The sequence below is a fragment of the Aulonocara sp. 'chitande type north' Nkhata Bay genome, linkage group LG7 (genome assembly GCF_057382095.1).
Source record: "Aulonocara sp. 'chitande type north' Nkhata Bay isolate Kocher_YH1m ecotype deep benthic linkage group LG7, A_spYH_male_GT1.1, whole genome shotgun sequence".
NCBI lineage: Eukaryota > Metazoa > Chordata > Actinopteri > Cichliformes > Cichlidae > Aulonocara > Aulonocara sp. 'chitande type north' Nkhata Bay.
In genome coordinates this window covers 13,318,472-13,334,359 of record NC_141350.1, presented here as the reverse complement: position 1 = coordinate 13,334,359, position 15,888 = coordinate 13,318,472, and the positions used below count along the sequence as shown (strand labels likewise).

The following is a 15,888-nucleotide window of genomic DNA, read 5'->3' as shown; positions in this document are numbered from 1 at the left end:
TAAGGTTGCATTAGTGTCTATGGAGCTGCCAGCTTGCACATGTAAGGCACCATCAGTGCTGAAAGGTATTTACAGCTTTTAGAACATACGCGCTCCAATCCAGATGACATCAATTTCAGCGAAGGCCTTTAAAAATGCCTACTGCATCTGTTACAGCAGCATGAATCCCAGCGCTGAACTGGCCAGCCAGCAGTCCAGACCATTCACCAACTGAAAACACATCTGACGCATCATGAAACAAAAATATGACAAAGATGACCCAGGAGTATTGAGAATCCTGTATCATACAGCATTCCTCTCCCAGAAGTCCAGCAACTGGTCCCCTCAGTTGCCAGACCGGATGTTAAACAGTGGTAAACATGGCTGATTTTTGGAAGCGTGTCGCTGCCATCAAATTCAAAACGAGCTAAATTTTGTCTTAAAACAGTACAGTTTAAACACTTGGCCTGTTTTCTATGTTCTATTTCTAGTTTTTGAGATTTTCAAATCATTACATTCTGGTTTTATCTGCGCACAATCCAAACAATTTCAGAGCTTGAGCGTTCTACATTTGACTGAAGCTGCATAAGCTAAATTTGGTTCAGTAATAGACTGCAATCAGACACAGCAGCAGAGGATAAGAGCCGGAGTGCTGAAATAATTCCATTCATGCTTATCTGATATGATCAACTACTTAGAAGCAGGAAGAGGTTTTCAACAGTAATCACTGGACACAGAACATAAAACAGACACCTACCCGGCCTCCTCTTGTGGGAAATGTGCTTACAGTGTGTACACAGTGCAGGCATGTACAGTACTTGTTTTGGTCTGAGTGTGTGGGTGCCTTTTAAAACAACCGTACATAAGGAGGACTAACTAGACCTCGCTGGCCCACATGACAGCTCTCCTCAGGCTACCTAGTGTGGGGGTTGTTGTCCACATGACAGCAGAGAGAGGCAGGCTGTTCGGGCTGGGGACATTCCAGCCTTCACTGTCAGACCCAGATGGAAGACGCAGTCTCCTCCCTGCTTCATCAATTCTTCCACTGCCAATAGGCTGCTCTGCTCTCCAGGCTTCACGGAGACACAGATACCAGCAGCAACTGCCCCTCCTGCGTCCCTGCACGTCAAATCCTCACTCTGTGCCCTCTTGCGTGTCTTTTTTTAAGTTCATATGCATAATGAAATGCACGCGATTAATCGTGCCAGGTGTCAAAATACTGGTGGGACATGCATCCTCGTGACGCTTGAAGCTCTTGAGACACAATTAGTCCAGCTACACCCACGCCAGCGTTAACCTGATCACTCATATATATCTGGCACCATTAGTCACAAATAAATGCCTGCTGGGTAAATATATTAATAAGAGCACTGATGACAGACATTTGTCCTTAGAGGTCACCGCTGCCTTTGACTGCTTGCAAATCACAACATATTAAACACAAACTTAAAATAAAGAAATAAATGCATGACCTATGCCTGCAGCCACACCGTCAGGCGGTAATGAGCACTGGCATGGCAGCGCTGTAAGCTGAGAGGAAAGGTGGTTTTCTTTATAGATGTTTTTTCCTAGAATGTCTTGCCCAGAAAAATTCTGTCATAATCGCAAACACACACACACAGCCAGCCAGAGGACAGTGAACCAGCTCCCACTCAGTTCCCACTCGGGTCATACAGCAGAGGTCTGCGAGGTGCCGTCCGGGCTCCCACGATGCAGCTGTCCGTCTTTCTCGCCATTCCAAAGAGCTGTGTGTGCTGTTGTTCCCATTTGGGCCTGGTCCAAATTTAGAGATTCAACATTGCCAGTTGAGCTCTGGGGGACTAAAGTGTGCTGTAATGTATTTACTCTCCCTGTTGGCAGCTTTGTTTTGTTGTCCTTGAATGACCAATTTCCATACTTTATGGATGGATGACATCACAGCGCTGCATGGTATGCAAGCTGTGCACTCAGCAGCATCGCTGATAGCCTGCCTCACTTTGCTAAGTTTGCAGTTTGATTCGGGGAAATACGAACATACAAAACTTGGGTGTGACATGTAAGGAAACAGCAGTTAAATGAAAATCACTTGATTGGTCATAAACATATTTGTCCTTCTTTTTTGTTAGTCAAACAAAACAGCAGAATAAGATGTCAATGTGGCTTCTCCAACTTCTCTTTTTCCCCTCACTTAGACAAAGTCACCTTTTACAAGGTTTGATTGGCAGCAGAATCACGGAGTCAATGTTTCCCTCTGTATTGAGATTCAAGAACAATTTGTACTGTCTGGAAAATGCACAAATTTGAAATTCCTGACTTTGCACAGCTGCAGATTTAAAGGGCTCAATTCACCAGGGTAAACAGCAGCCATGCATGTAAACAAGTCTGAGCCTTTTCCCCAGAAAATCATGGTGGATAATAGAAGTGAATCACATCTGAAGCAACACAGAAAACTAGAATAAATACAATTTTAATGGCCATTCCCATATTGTTATACTTGATACTGCAGGCACAATGTCAAAAACCCATGTTCACATTTTGCTTTCAGGGAGCCAGAGCTTCTTGTGTTTTTTAAAAGTGGTCTTGAGCAATAGTTGTCCAGGCTTTCTGAAGGTCCTTCCATTTTTTGTTAGACACTAGCTGTTTGTTTACTCTTTTTTTAAATCAAATCCTTATAACTGACCATTTTCAGAGGAATGTTTTTTTCCTTTGTTATGCCACTTAACACTGACCTGTGAATCACTCAAGCATAAAAAAAGGCATCAAACAAGGGATGAACCAGTTTTGTGTCTACACATAACAGACAACTTAGCAAAGAACCTGTTTTAAATTGTATTTTTAGGCACTTTGTTGCTAGCAGCCTGTAATTTGTTCCCATTTCTTACCAAATACCAAAGATAACACCATAAATAGCAATTTTGCACCAACAAAGTACAAAAGAGCTATTAGGTGAAAACTTGATGTGTTTTGGCATAGTATGCAATCTGTCCTTAAAAAACTCTCAGAAACTGGATGAGTGGAGGACAAAAAGAAGAAGTAACATGGGGACGACTGTGGTTCAGGGGGTTGGGAAGCGTATCTGTAACCAGAAGATCGCCGGTTCGATCCCCGGGCTCTCTGTCCTGGTCGTTGTGTCCTTGGGCAAGACACTTTACCCTACCGCCTACTGGTGTTGGCCAGAGGGGCCGATGGTGCAATATGGCAGCCTTGCTTCTGTCAGTCTGCCCCAGGGCAGCTGTGGCTACAACCATAGCTTGCCTCCACCAGTGTGTGAATGCGAGAGTGAATGAATAGTGGTATTGTAAAGCGCTTTGGGTGCCTTGAAAAGCGCTATATAAATCCAATCCATTATTATTAAAAAAAAAAATCCAGTGAACGGTTTCTGAAAAGTCAAATCCTTAAGAGACAGGAAACAAATCCAGGCAACAGGTCTTACAGTGTGACGAATGTAAAAATCTGCACAGAGGAGGTCAGGTGGAGGTTCTGTCATGGTTTGGAGCCAGTGGTGTTGGTGGTGTTACTGCCAGTGCAGTAAAAGCATATATGCATAGAGAAGCACACAGTGGAAATGAATGTGTCATGGACTGACTTCACCAGAGCCCCGGCTTCAACATTATTGAAGCAATGTAGGATCATCTAGACAGAAGAAAAAGCAGGAAACATCCAAAGACCAGCTTTGAATGAACTATTCCTGAAGACTACTTGAAGAAATCACAAGAAAGCTTGCCTAAGAGAGTTCAGGCTGTGCTGAAGAATAAAGGTAGTCACACCTTTATAGCTATACTGTTTTCCGTGTATGGTTTCACATATTTCAATACGTCACTGCACCTACGTATTCCCCATTTTCTTTGCAAATATAAAGAAATGAGGGGTGCCTCAAGACTTTTTCACAGTACTGTATACTGTCCTTTTTTCAATAGATGTGGATCTGGAGAGAAGCTGTGTAGTTAAATGACACTGTTTTGTAGGTGGTCTTTGCATAAAAGTTGTCCATTTACTTTTCATTCAAGAGAGTGTTAGAAGTGTGATGATGTGATGCCAAAGAAAACCTGGAAGTGTTTTGGTTTTAGGAGCAGAGCTTGAAATAGCTCCAGAGTTTTCCAGAGGGTCAGTTCCTCTCATAGATTTTTTAGCCACAGAAGCACAAACAAAATCATGAAAGACAGCAAGTGGCATCTACTGAGGAGCTAGTCATTATTACACAGCTGGTGACCATAGAAATGTGCACAGGTCTCTAGGTTCACCTGACTTCCTCACCCAAGCAAATCACTTGACTCCTGAGGGGAAAAAAAGGGGAAAAAAACCCTTAACAAAACTGCAATAACCTCTGGCTTCAGTCACTCCTCACGTGTTGTTTTTTCATCCGCCTTCAGTGCAACCCCAGAAGTCATGCAGGCATGCTATAAAAGGAGCAGAAGCATGATCTGTCAGGGTGATTTAGAGTCAGGTTACTAGGAAGGACTCCACTATAATCTTCCACACAGAGGGCGGAATAAAGAGCCACTATTCTAACCCAGTCCCTGACACCTGAACACACACAAGGCCAAGAGACCCTCGGATGCTCTTCACTGTGGAAGAGGGAAATTGAGAGTAAGCATCCACCTGAGACGTCCACACAGTGGCCTTACTGTCAGAAGAGCGGGTTGGTTTGCTGGGGCCCCAAGCATCCCGGGACCCTGCCCATATGTGGTGATGTGGTGAGGTCTTCGGGGCTGGCTGGGTCTGGCTCTGCCCTAGTTGGCAGTGGAAGATTAGGTCTGTCAGTCAGACTGACCGCCTGTCTGTCTGGCAGCCGTACAGAGATATGAACCAGCACGGCCGCACAGTACTGCATTGAGAAATTTACAAATTCTATTAAAATGCAGACGCACGCTATAAAAATGTGTGCATAAAAGAGAAATATGCATAACACATTTGCAGATGCTGACACTCATTGAAAGCAGTCCAGAATTGTATAAGAGCCATGCAGTACGGGTTATCACATGGCATACTGGAGAAAGACTGCAGATGAAACACTTTCTGATCCTATCGCAGTACACTCTGTACCAGAAGGAAAAAGTACAGCCACGCAGTGGTGTTGTGATCAGGCTGCTGTGTGTTTTTTGGGTATATGCACCATCTGGTGGACAAGAAGAGAATCCATCAGCCCGCTAAATCCCCAAACACTAGTGTAAGTATTCAGTAGTTCTCAGCTGTGTGGTAGACTGGCTTTGATGTGCTGCTGGGGCATTAAAGAGAATGACTGCAGGGCAGGAATGGCAGGTTAGTAATCATGTCTGTCTGCTAGCCTGCAGTGGTCATAGACGGACTTAATAACTAGGTTGGTGTTTGATGACCCAGATTAGGACCTTGAATATTCAAAAAAGCGAGAGAGAGAGAGAGAGAGAGAGAGAGAGAGAGAGAGAGAGAGAGAGAGAGAGAGAGAGAGAGAGAGAGAGAGAGAGAGAGAGAAAGAGGAAGAATGAAACTGCTTGTTCGCTTGCGAGTGAGAAAAAGAGACAGAGACGGAGTCAGCCAGCTGCCCCCGCAAATGACACGTGAGTTCCACCCACTGAGTCAGATACAGAAGAGTGCCGTGACTACTAAGACTGGTTGTCAGGGAGATCCACTCTGTTTATCAATTAAAAACGTCCGTGTGAGAAATGCTCTGACCTCAAGAGCGAGCAACGCACCCAGAGTGGGAACGCTGGCATCTGAGTGAACAAAACAAGCCTTGCTCAACACAAGGGACAATCCACACTTCCTTACCACAACATAACACAATCAATATGCTCTGCACAGCATCGTGTCACAAATTCCTGTGAAAGAGGCACACGTATAAACACACACCCCTACTCTGACAAATTAAACTCACAACAGTGACTGCAGGTGAGCTTTGAATTATTCGGTCAGCTCCTAATAAGAAGAAGAAGCGTGCTGTCCACTTTCCTGCATGTTGGCCACTTTCTGGTTCCTGCTGCCAACTGGCCTGTTTAAATAATGGATCACGAGTAATTAGACTGCTGTCTCATACATTATTCACCTCTAGCAGGACAGGCAGACCACTCGCCTTCCCTCTCGCAGTACTCCACCCACCAAGTTAAAAGCAATGGCTGTCAAACTACTGCAGATGTTGTCAGAAAAAAAACCTTGAATTTTCATGAACAGGAGGTCAAGAAAAGGTTTTGCATTAAAGATTCCCACCTGAGGATGCCGTCGGCTCTTTCTGTCAGGGTATAGAAGCGATTTTTGTTTTTTTGCTGGACATCTTACCTTGCTCGCGCTGCTGGTCTCTCTGCTCCATGGACACCAGTGCGGAGAAGTGCGCCTGATCGTAGGCCAGGACCAGTGGGGAGCAGTGACAGCGGCTCGGGGGCACCTCGAGGGGCAGATAGAGCCCTCCAAACGGGATGGGAGCAAACGCTGGAATTCAGATAGAGAACCATATTTAGTTTCACTCTATCGCTTGAACTGCTGTACCAGAGAGGAGCGAGTCGACATGCGTTCAAGTCTACCTTCTCCTCCCGAGTCTCTGAGCATTGTATCAGCCACCACTACAATTGGCCTGCGTAGCACGTGGGCCAGCACAAACACATGGAACTCCTCCAGACTCTCATAGACCGGATCCTCTGAGTTATCCACCCTGAAGGGAAAAAAACCCAAAAACATTACATTACACACTGCAACACTGTAGCAATTTCCTGCTTCTGTATTGAGGCCAGCCAAAATAGCAATGTCCATGCCAATCATATGCCTAATCTGATCCTCTTGAATCCATTTCCCATTTGGCTCGCTTTAACAGACAGGACAACGATGCCCATCCTGTCATACATGTGTTTCAGTAAAAGAGAGCAGGAGAGGAAAACGAGAAAAGGGAAGGGAGAGCCATAGCTCTCAGGCATGCAGCCACCAGGGAACCAGAGGATGTACAACAATTAAGTTGTCAGCCACACAAACAGCCACGCTGCCAAATTCACTCTAATAAAGAGCCTCTTAATATGCGATCCCACTCATCCTATTTAGGGCCTCATCTCACACTAGGACCATCAAACATCCCTAACCTGATTACCGTATCACAGTCAACCTCAATGAGAGGTTAAAAACACCAGATTAAATGAGGAAATGATTTCCTTTAACAGAAATTTTTCAGCACTGGACGGCATTGCACCAACATGAGGAATAACACAGAAAAACTGTGCTGTTTTCAGATGTCGCACTCACAAAGAAACAGTTTGCAAGGAGGTTTTTTTTGTTGTTGTTGTTGGGTTTTTTTTACATTTCACTTTCAACTGAAACAAAAGTTAGTGATGACGAGCACAGATAACCACAGCCTCCTTAAATGGCACTGTATGTATTTCAGCAGACACCGTGATGAGCCTGTCTGTCCGTCAGAGCGGTTTTCACTTCACTATAGCGAGCACCTACATGAGAAAGTATGTATGTTTATTTCAGTGAATATGGAAACAGAGACAAACCACAAGTTTCTCTGCGTAGGAGGAGGAAACCAGAGTACGTTTCAAATCTGCCTCTGTAGCCTGAGATAAACCCTGCGTTACCCTTATTTATGCAGCTTTCTGCAGCTAAAAGTAACCCACAGCTCAGGGGAGGTTCACAGCTCAGATGATTAATACTGACGACAGCCAGTAGATGGCACAGTTTCATGCGTTAGCTTCAGCAATGTTATTAAAGGGAGGCAGCGGTTCTGAAGAGAAACTGTCCAAGTGGAAACAATGAGTTTCCCTGACAAATTGATTTTACTGAGAAGGTCACTTTTGTTTTAGCTGTGGGCTTTGTGCAGCGCTTCACCACACAGGGTTAGGAAACAAAGGAGGGTTGTAATGTAGGATTAAAACGGCACTGCTCGCTGCTGCATTTCCGTTTCGTTCCGTTCATTTTATGCAGTGATTCAGGAGCAACTTTTGCTGAATTTTGGTCAGTGGTAATGTGTCTGGGAAATTGAATGTGCTTGTGGGCTCGACTGTAAGCCCGTACCCTCCACTGGTGTTCCCGTTTTTGCTGAGGTGACTTCGAGGCTCGCTGGAGGCCAACTTTAGCAGTTCGTTCCACTCTTTCTCCCACTCCTCTTCGGTGTACACCAGCCCCGACTGCAGAAAAAAAAAGAAAAGAAAAGGAAATTCTGATTAATATGCACAGTGTTCACCCAGACAGCCCATTTTTTGCCATTGCAGCTTGCATTTGTGGACATTTTGTCATTTTTCCACCGTTAATGAGTGTTTGGTAAAAGAGAAAGTCAGGAGATACGGGTAATTAGAGACAGGTGGCTGACATGAAACAATGCTCCGTGCCCAGACGCAAACCAGGACGCTGCGTTACATGAGATGCATCTTAGATCACTGGGCCACCAGGACGCCTTGGGCGTTTTTAAAACATGAGCATCTGGACTACTTCTTAGGGCTGAGCTATCTTTGGTGACACCGTTTTTCTAATAGATTTTAAAACTCTTTAATACATGAATATCAAGAAAATGGAGGAAATGTAGAGGATTTGACAGTATTAGCGGCACTGCTACTAATGCACGCTTGCGATCATGGAAAGATCATTTTTTATCAAAGCAAAAAAAACTAAAAGTGCAAAATCGGAGACTATTAACTGCGGCTCGTTTAATGCTTGCTTGCTCATATGGATTTATTAATATGTCATTAATGAAAGAGGATGCGGTGCATTTAGGAGTTTCAGTGTGTGAAGACTGACGCTCTCCCTACCTCCTTGTTCTGTTGCGTCTGCTGCCACCTCCATCTCCTCTTCAGAGCGTCTCTCTCCGCTCCGCTCTTCATCATGGTGTACAGGGACTTCCTCAGCATCAGGTCTCTGTCATGGAAGCCCCACATCCCTGATAAATGCACACACATGACATGTTGCTGAATGGTAGGACAGAGGAGATGAAACAATGTGGCCATTACACACAAAACAAGATTATGTTGATAAATCATTCAGAGGTGTCCATGGCTTTTTATTAAAAATGTCCTTCATCACTCCTCAAACAGCCTCAGTTGTCTGACAGACACAGTAGATTGCATTAACTCCGGTGTGCCTAACCCTGTGCTGCTAGCAGTCCTCACACTGAGGAGTCAACCACCTCTTTCAGCAGATACCTGAATATGGCGTTGTCTCTTAAACCCTACGGCTGAAAGTCTCCTGCAGTGTATAGGTCACTTTCCTCCTTCCCTTCCTTGCTTCCTTGGCTTTCTCCAGCTCCATCATTCGCAGACTATTCCTTATATTCAGCAGCTGCTCTGCAGCACTGACATGGTTTTTAGATAGACATGACACCAGCTCGCACAGCTGATGCTTAGAGAAGCGCTCCATTATTACCGGGTTTTTGATTCAAGCGTAAATTATGAATAGTGAATAACTCACCCAACGAGGCAGCATGCAGGAGGCAGTTCCCATCCCCTGTGGTGGCCAGAGGGAGCAGCTTCTTGCAGCTGGTGCACATTGTAGACCACCAGTTCAGACGACCTGCGCACAACAGCGAGAGCAACACGAGGATGTCAGAAAATACACTTATTAATTACATCACAGAGGCAAGAAAACACACAGTTTTTCCAACAAGCACAATTTGTTTCAAAACCAGCACGTCTCCCTAAAACAAGTTCCTCCTCAGCCCAACTTTTACAGTATGTACAGCTTTCCACTTCATCATAGCCGTGCTTGCATCCCTGAGGGAGAGACGACTGTTTCACAGCCCTGGGCACCACACAGTGCTTTACTGCAGCTAGCCGCACTGCTCTGAGCCGGGGGTGATCTGACTGCATCATTTATTTAACAACATTAAACACAGAAGAGCGTCTGAATGATTTACCCCTCAGTGTGGATGGGCTCAGAATGCAGATGTTTTCTCGATTTGCAGCTCCTGATTTTATTTCTCACAATAAATATTCGTTAATTGTCTAGAAAGTTGGACTAGCTTGACTTATCAGCGCTTTTTATGACGTTACATCAAAGAGTAATACATGTGCCCTGCACATGGAATATTACGGCTGAGAATCAACCACCCATGAAGAAAGGCTAATTCACAACTGGTTGTACTTTACTGTACCTTTTCCTAATTGCAGAGATATGCACTTTATAGTAGTGGCTAAGCTTTGGTACCCACAGTCTGCGATTTATAAAGTTTAGAGTAAATTTGCAGCAGTAAATCCATCACTTTTTCACAAGAGATCAGATAAATCTTGTGTTTATCTAAATATTTAACTATAAAGACACTGATTCTGTCCTATTTATGTGTTAACGGTTAATTGACCCAATATTTCTCTGGCTGAGTGTTCGCAGACCTTGAACAGAATCAAATTTAGGAGGTTTTACAGTCTCTGCAGTCCTGGTGTGGAAAAGTCTGCAGGAAGATTGGAAACTTCTCTAACTAGTTTCTCTCCGTAGTTCAAAGCGTCGGCTGGGATATGAATCCTTTGGGGTCCAGGATGCTTTGAATTAGCTGTTGTCATCTCCCTTCCAGATGATGCTGCTACTCTGATTTGCTCAGTCTCTCTGTCTTAATTTCAGTCTAGCCCCCTACATCTGTCTGCTTCACTGACTTTCAGAGCATTTTCTCACTGCTACTGCTTTGTTAGACGAACATTTTATTCTCACTAAACTGAGAATATGGGGAAAAGCACGTATCCCATATCAGTAGGAGCAGAAGGACTTTAAGTGAATGTATAACATCCTACAGTACTCACCAGCCTGCTCCAAAGCCATCATGGTTGACTGCTCTATCAGATCTCTTTCTATGAAGCTCCTAAAGTCTTCGCTGTAGACGCTGAGGTCCGGTAGCTGGAATGTGTAAATGGGCATCTCAAGAGGGAACTGCTCGCTGGTACACTCACTAGCCACCTGCAACCGTGCCAGGGAGACGATAGCAGAGCTGGCATGGGAGATTCCACGCGAGAGACGCTTCTCTGAAAATGAGAGACAAATGAAAAGTGAAGGGACGAGTGGAAAGCAAACTGAAAGATGAAAGAAAAAGATTTCTTTGGATCTTGGCGATGGTCGCGCTGAGGTGGCTACCTTGTGCATTGTCCTCCTGCTTCTGTGCACACGGTCTGTCGATCTTGCTGACATGGGTGGGCGTGTCACGCGTCTCTGGCTGTTTGTAATAGCGGCCCTCGTTAAAGACCTGCGGCAGGTTGGCAGTGTGGACCTGTCTGAGCTCCTCGTAGTCATTTAGAGCAGCACTGAGGTCCCAGTTTTTACCTGGAGGAGAAACACACAAATTTTTTATTTAAAAAAAAAAAAAAAAGGCTTTTCTGAAAGAAAAAAAAAGCCAACATTCACAACAAGACACTCTTAACTACAGCTTACAGTAAACAGGGTTATCTCGTGGTAAAAAAACTACCTATGCTACCTATTGTGGGAAGTAAAGGGGAACCCTGGGACAGAATGCAAAAAGCTGCTGAGTATGCTGCAAATAAGCCACATAAATCATTTAGCACAGATAAATTCCGACAAATTCCTATATCTTAAAAATTTTAAAGAATGAGCTTCAGTTATAACGATACAACATCCATATGGAGCAAAGTCACACAGTGCTTTTGCCCGAGGAAAACACGCTGCTTCACGTAAAATACAGACTTGGATATCGAGGTTATAAAGACAGTGAAGGGAAGCAGATCCATTAACATTATGACAGCAATATCCTGATGTGCAAGGAGGGACCCACAAAGAGACCCACACACATACTGGCAACACATGCAGAGACACAGTTGTCTCCTCTGGGTGCTGTCTCTCTAACAGAAATCCCCTCAAGGCTTTAAAGACACGAGTCAAGTCTCAGTCTTATTATACCACAGTGTGATATTTTTTAACAATGCCATAGGAACTCTCTGCAAACCAGTCATTTCAAAACCCACGGGTGTGTCTTCGTGTAATCGGAGCATGTTCGTGAGTCAGAGTCCATTAATGGAAAGCCTTTGTAAAAAGAGACCTGCAGGAAGTTGTCCTCTCTTGCTGACTTCCAGACACGATGATTGCGAAGCGTCTGGATATGAGAACCGACACCACTAATCGCTGTCTCTCACATCAATCAATGCAAAGCTTATTTCGCTCTATGGATCTCAGTATCTTGAGCTACACAAATACAGGAATACAACTTATGGTCCAGCTGCACAGCCACTCAGCACCTAATGCACTGTCTTTAAAAGCTTCCACATTAGCCTGCTATTAACTTTGGTTTGGAAAGCACTATTTCAACGCTTTCATTTATAATGCCTGTCGTCTGCAAAACAAAACAAAACAAAAACCCACATAAATTCATGCAGTATGAACGTACATCACAATCTGAATATAATAAAGGCCCAAAACCAATTCAACAGTGTAGATTCAATACTTAAACAGGCCTCTAGGGGGAAGCACCACATGTGCTCTGTCATGTTTCTCTGTCTCTTCACACCAACTTGATTCAGACCGCAGGGTCACAGAGCAGCTGTTTGATTCAAGCCTCTAAAACTAAGACAACATCAGACCAAAGCACAATACTGAAACAGCTCATCCAGGCTCTTGTCTGCCTTGTCTGAGTGCACGGTCTTGTTTGGTGTCTGTGAGTGTCACGTGTAGTCCACCGAGGTTAAGTGCCAAAACAGAATCAGGAAAAAAAACTGACAGTAGCAGAGAATCGGACGCTCAAAACTCTCACTCTTCATCCGAAGAGACGAAACTGGATGTACTATATACACCCAGACAAAAAAAAAATTCCAGGACACATGCGTGCTGCCAGCACTCCACGAGGATTTCATCACCCTAATGGATGCCTGATTACTGTGGTGCACGCTTTTATTCCTGTAAAGCAGACAAGAATGCGTTTGCACTTATGGTTCAGCGTGCTTCACTTTATGCTAAATTAGATGAAATCACAGAATTTCCTGTGGACGAACGAAGAGTAGAAACGCACAACATATATATATCTACTGAAGCTGATTCAACCAGCTATCAATCAGCTTTCTGAGGCCGTGTGCATTTTGCTGCCTTTTCTTTTTTTTTTTTTTTTGGAGCTGCACCCAAGCTATACAAGTGCCAGTAACACTGTGCTCCTCAATGAGTTCCAATGAATGGGCACAAAGCTTTCTCTGGGGAGCGCCCTCGTAAAACTGTCACACTGGCCTCTAAATCAGCAAGCTTGCTCTCCGACGCAGGCCCCTCTCCTCTCCGCCCGTCTTCTGTTTTCTTTATTTTCCGTTCCGCTTATTTCCTCTTCTCTGCTCATGGCATAACTGGGAGCAGCCGATCAAAACAATACATATAAATATTTAGATTTCGCAAGAAAAGAGCGCGTAGTCATCTCTTACCTTCCAGCAGGTCTCTTGCCAGACCTGGTTCTGCCCCGGTGGACCGAACAAAGTCTGACAGGACCGCGTCCATGTCCAGAGTCATGTGATCATGTGTGTGCGCTGCCCAAGGTGCAGCGGTGGCCTTGGTGGACGCCAGGCTTCACGTTCTCATCTGAGGTGGAATATGGAAAAAAAAGGCAAAGAAAAACACAAGCAGGTTTTAAACAGACTGTTCAACAGCATCGGCCACACCTTTAAAAACGGATTCCTCACTAACCCCTTTGAGAAGAGACTGCCCCGCTGCCTCGTTTTAATCCTAGCCAGCAGCTCAAGCCAGCTTGTACTGGTGTGCAATGCTTTATAGAGCATAGTTCATAGTAATGTGAAGAGCACTCAACTCCCAGCACTCCTCCCAGCCTCTTCTAACATTCACAACATAATAACCAGCATCACAGATGCAATATGAAAACCACAACCAGGACTCACCTGCTTATGCCCAAAGAATCTGGCCAACTGCCCATGAACATAACAACACTGAGCTTCTTCCAGCCACTGAGTGTCAACCTGTGGTCTTTGGGTATGATCCAGTATCTGAACACATCAATATACGGATATTATTGATGTAGACAGAGGAAGGATGCCTCTGACTATTAGTGTAGTTGTGTGATTCAGTGTGATGTTATTTAGTGTGATGGGATTTTTACATCATGGCTATAACACCCGAGCTCTAATCATCAACAAACATTGCCTTGTTAGGTCATAAATAACACAACTGCGCACGCGCACTCACTCCCTCGGTCTATGGAATGAATGAGTCCACGCATAGCTTTCATTCCCCTTCCTTCTGTGTGGGTGACGGGGAAGCTGAGCTCAGAGCATTGTCAGTGAAGAAACAAACACCTACAGGCTGGAGCTCTGACACCAGGCCTCTGTGTACTGAACAGAGGTTGGAGAACAGTTCAGATGTGAAACTTTGACCTTAAGAGGAGTGAGAGCATGTTGGAGCCATCCAGATACTCTGCCCACGCATGAGAGAGGCAAGCAGGACAGAAGCGCTAGCTCCAAGTGCGCCACAGGGACTGGACTTTCCATCAGGGTTCGGATAAGCTTTGTGGGCCGGCAGACACTCCCGCTTCCGAGGTTACAGAAAACCAGTGAAATAATCAAAAAGCATAATGAGGGACAGCAGAATATCGTGGCATCTTTTGCTGAGCACTACAGAAATTTTTTTTATTTCAAAGTGTCCCCTCAGTCAGTATTATCAGCACATGGAAATTAAAGGCACGAGACATAAAAGAATATAACTTGAGTGCTTTTTGATTGTTGGCATTAGATTTAGAAGCATCATTCTTCAAGACCCAGCAACTTCAGTCTTTGTCATATGCATTATTAATGAGTTAAAGCTGCACTTAAGCTTTAGTTTAGCTGACCTACTTAGTGTGCATTGTGTTGAATGTAGATTATTGTACCGAGAGAAACAGGAAATGCAACATTTACAGTGTTCGACTGTGAATAATAAAGCTATGAGCCAACGTTTATAATTTTGGCTTTTTACATACTTGAAATTGGACATTTTCTTTTTATAACCAACAGGCAAACTTTTTATTTCAGCCATAAATACCACTTAGAGAAAATTCTAAACCCTTGAACGCAGTCTGTGAGATATTTATCTTCTTTGAGGACTTAAGAGGCACCAATTGTGTGCGTAATTACACTATAAGGGCTCAATATGGATTAATAGGCTGCCTATCAGGGTATCAATAACGCTTTGCAAAGGAAAAATCTTTGACGAACGGTGGAGAAGGAATGAGAGAGAGCGCATTCTTTAGAAGCCAGGGTCTCATCTTTTCCCATAAGAGCAGCACTACTGAGGTCATTTTCCCTGTGGGAGGTAATTATGACTCAAACACCCAAATGTATGCTTTTCTACTTGATGTAAAAACATGTGGGCCATAATAACTATAGGTCTATCTAGCTTCCTGTTAGTCACCAACTCTGTTGGCTTTTTCACACTTCTGCAAAATGTGAAGGCAAGTTGACAAATGCAGCAAAAGGACTGAAACTCAAATGCCACTTCTGTACCTCTCAGGGTCATTTTTGTAGAATATGGATGAACTACTTTGGAAAACTGACCAGTAACATTTCCTTCAAACTGTAATATCCAGATATAGATCAGTATAAATTCAGGAGTAAGCAGTTTTGGAATGTAAATGAGTACAATCATTTGGCTGCTGTTGTTAAACAGGTTTTTTTTCTCTTTACTTTAGTTTGATTTATATCGTTATACAAACTGTAAAAAATGGGACTTGTAGTAGAGGTAGTACTTGGATGGTACTTCCCTGAAAACCTCCAAACCTGTGGAGATCTGTGCTCGCATAACAAAAAACTGAAGCTACACAAAAGTTGTTGCAGAGCTTTGTGTACACTTTGTGATGACCATATATGTCTGACTCTGACCTGAGAAGACCCTCGCCTTTTTGCAGAAGCAGAAAGCACATCACTTCCAACACTTTTCTGTTAAGCGTTCTGTGCACACGTCTTACCATAAGTGTATAAAATGTGCCCTATTGTGACATTGTACACATCAAAGCGGTCAAGTTATCTCCAGCTTGATCAACTGCCATGAAACAGTAAAACACTACTTCCACTTTAAAGTGGATCTTACACGCCGTTT

The 15,888-nt window shown here is 44.0% G+C and overlaps 1 protein-coding gene across 2 annotated transcripts in view; it reads right to left on the bottom strand.

Annotated features, from left to right (window-relative positions):
- Positions 1-15,888, bottom strand: part of otud7a (OTU deubiquitinase 7A) — a 43,357-nt gene that overhangs the window by 6,229 nt on the left and 21,240 nt on the right. Inside the window, exons 1-9 of one of the 2 annotated variants that reach the window (XM_086298694.1) lie at positions 13,701-13,811; positions 13,233-13,386; positions 10,960-11,145; positions 10,632-10,850; positions 9,313-9,414; positions 8,658-8,785; positions 7,927-8,039; positions 6,450-6,577; positions 6,208-6,357 (exon numbers count right to left, since the gene is read on the bottom strand). In XM_086298694.1, coding sequence (XP_086154820.1) covers positions 6,208-6,357; positions 6,450-6,577; positions 7,927-8,039; positions 8,658-8,785; positions 9,313-9,414; positions 10,632-10,850; positions 10,960-11,145; positions 13,233-13,317 — 1,111 coding nt within the window. In that variant the 5' untranslated portion in view covers positions 13,318-13,386; positions 13,701-13,811. Of the gene's footprint in view, positions 1-6,207; positions 6,358-6,449; positions 6,578-7,926; positions 8,040-8,657; positions 8,786-9,312; positions 9,415-10,631; positions 10,851-10,959; positions 11,146-13,232; positions 13,387-13,700; positions 13,812-15,888 lie in introns of those variants that run through there. The other variant, XM_086298693.1, reaches the window with a different exon arrangement.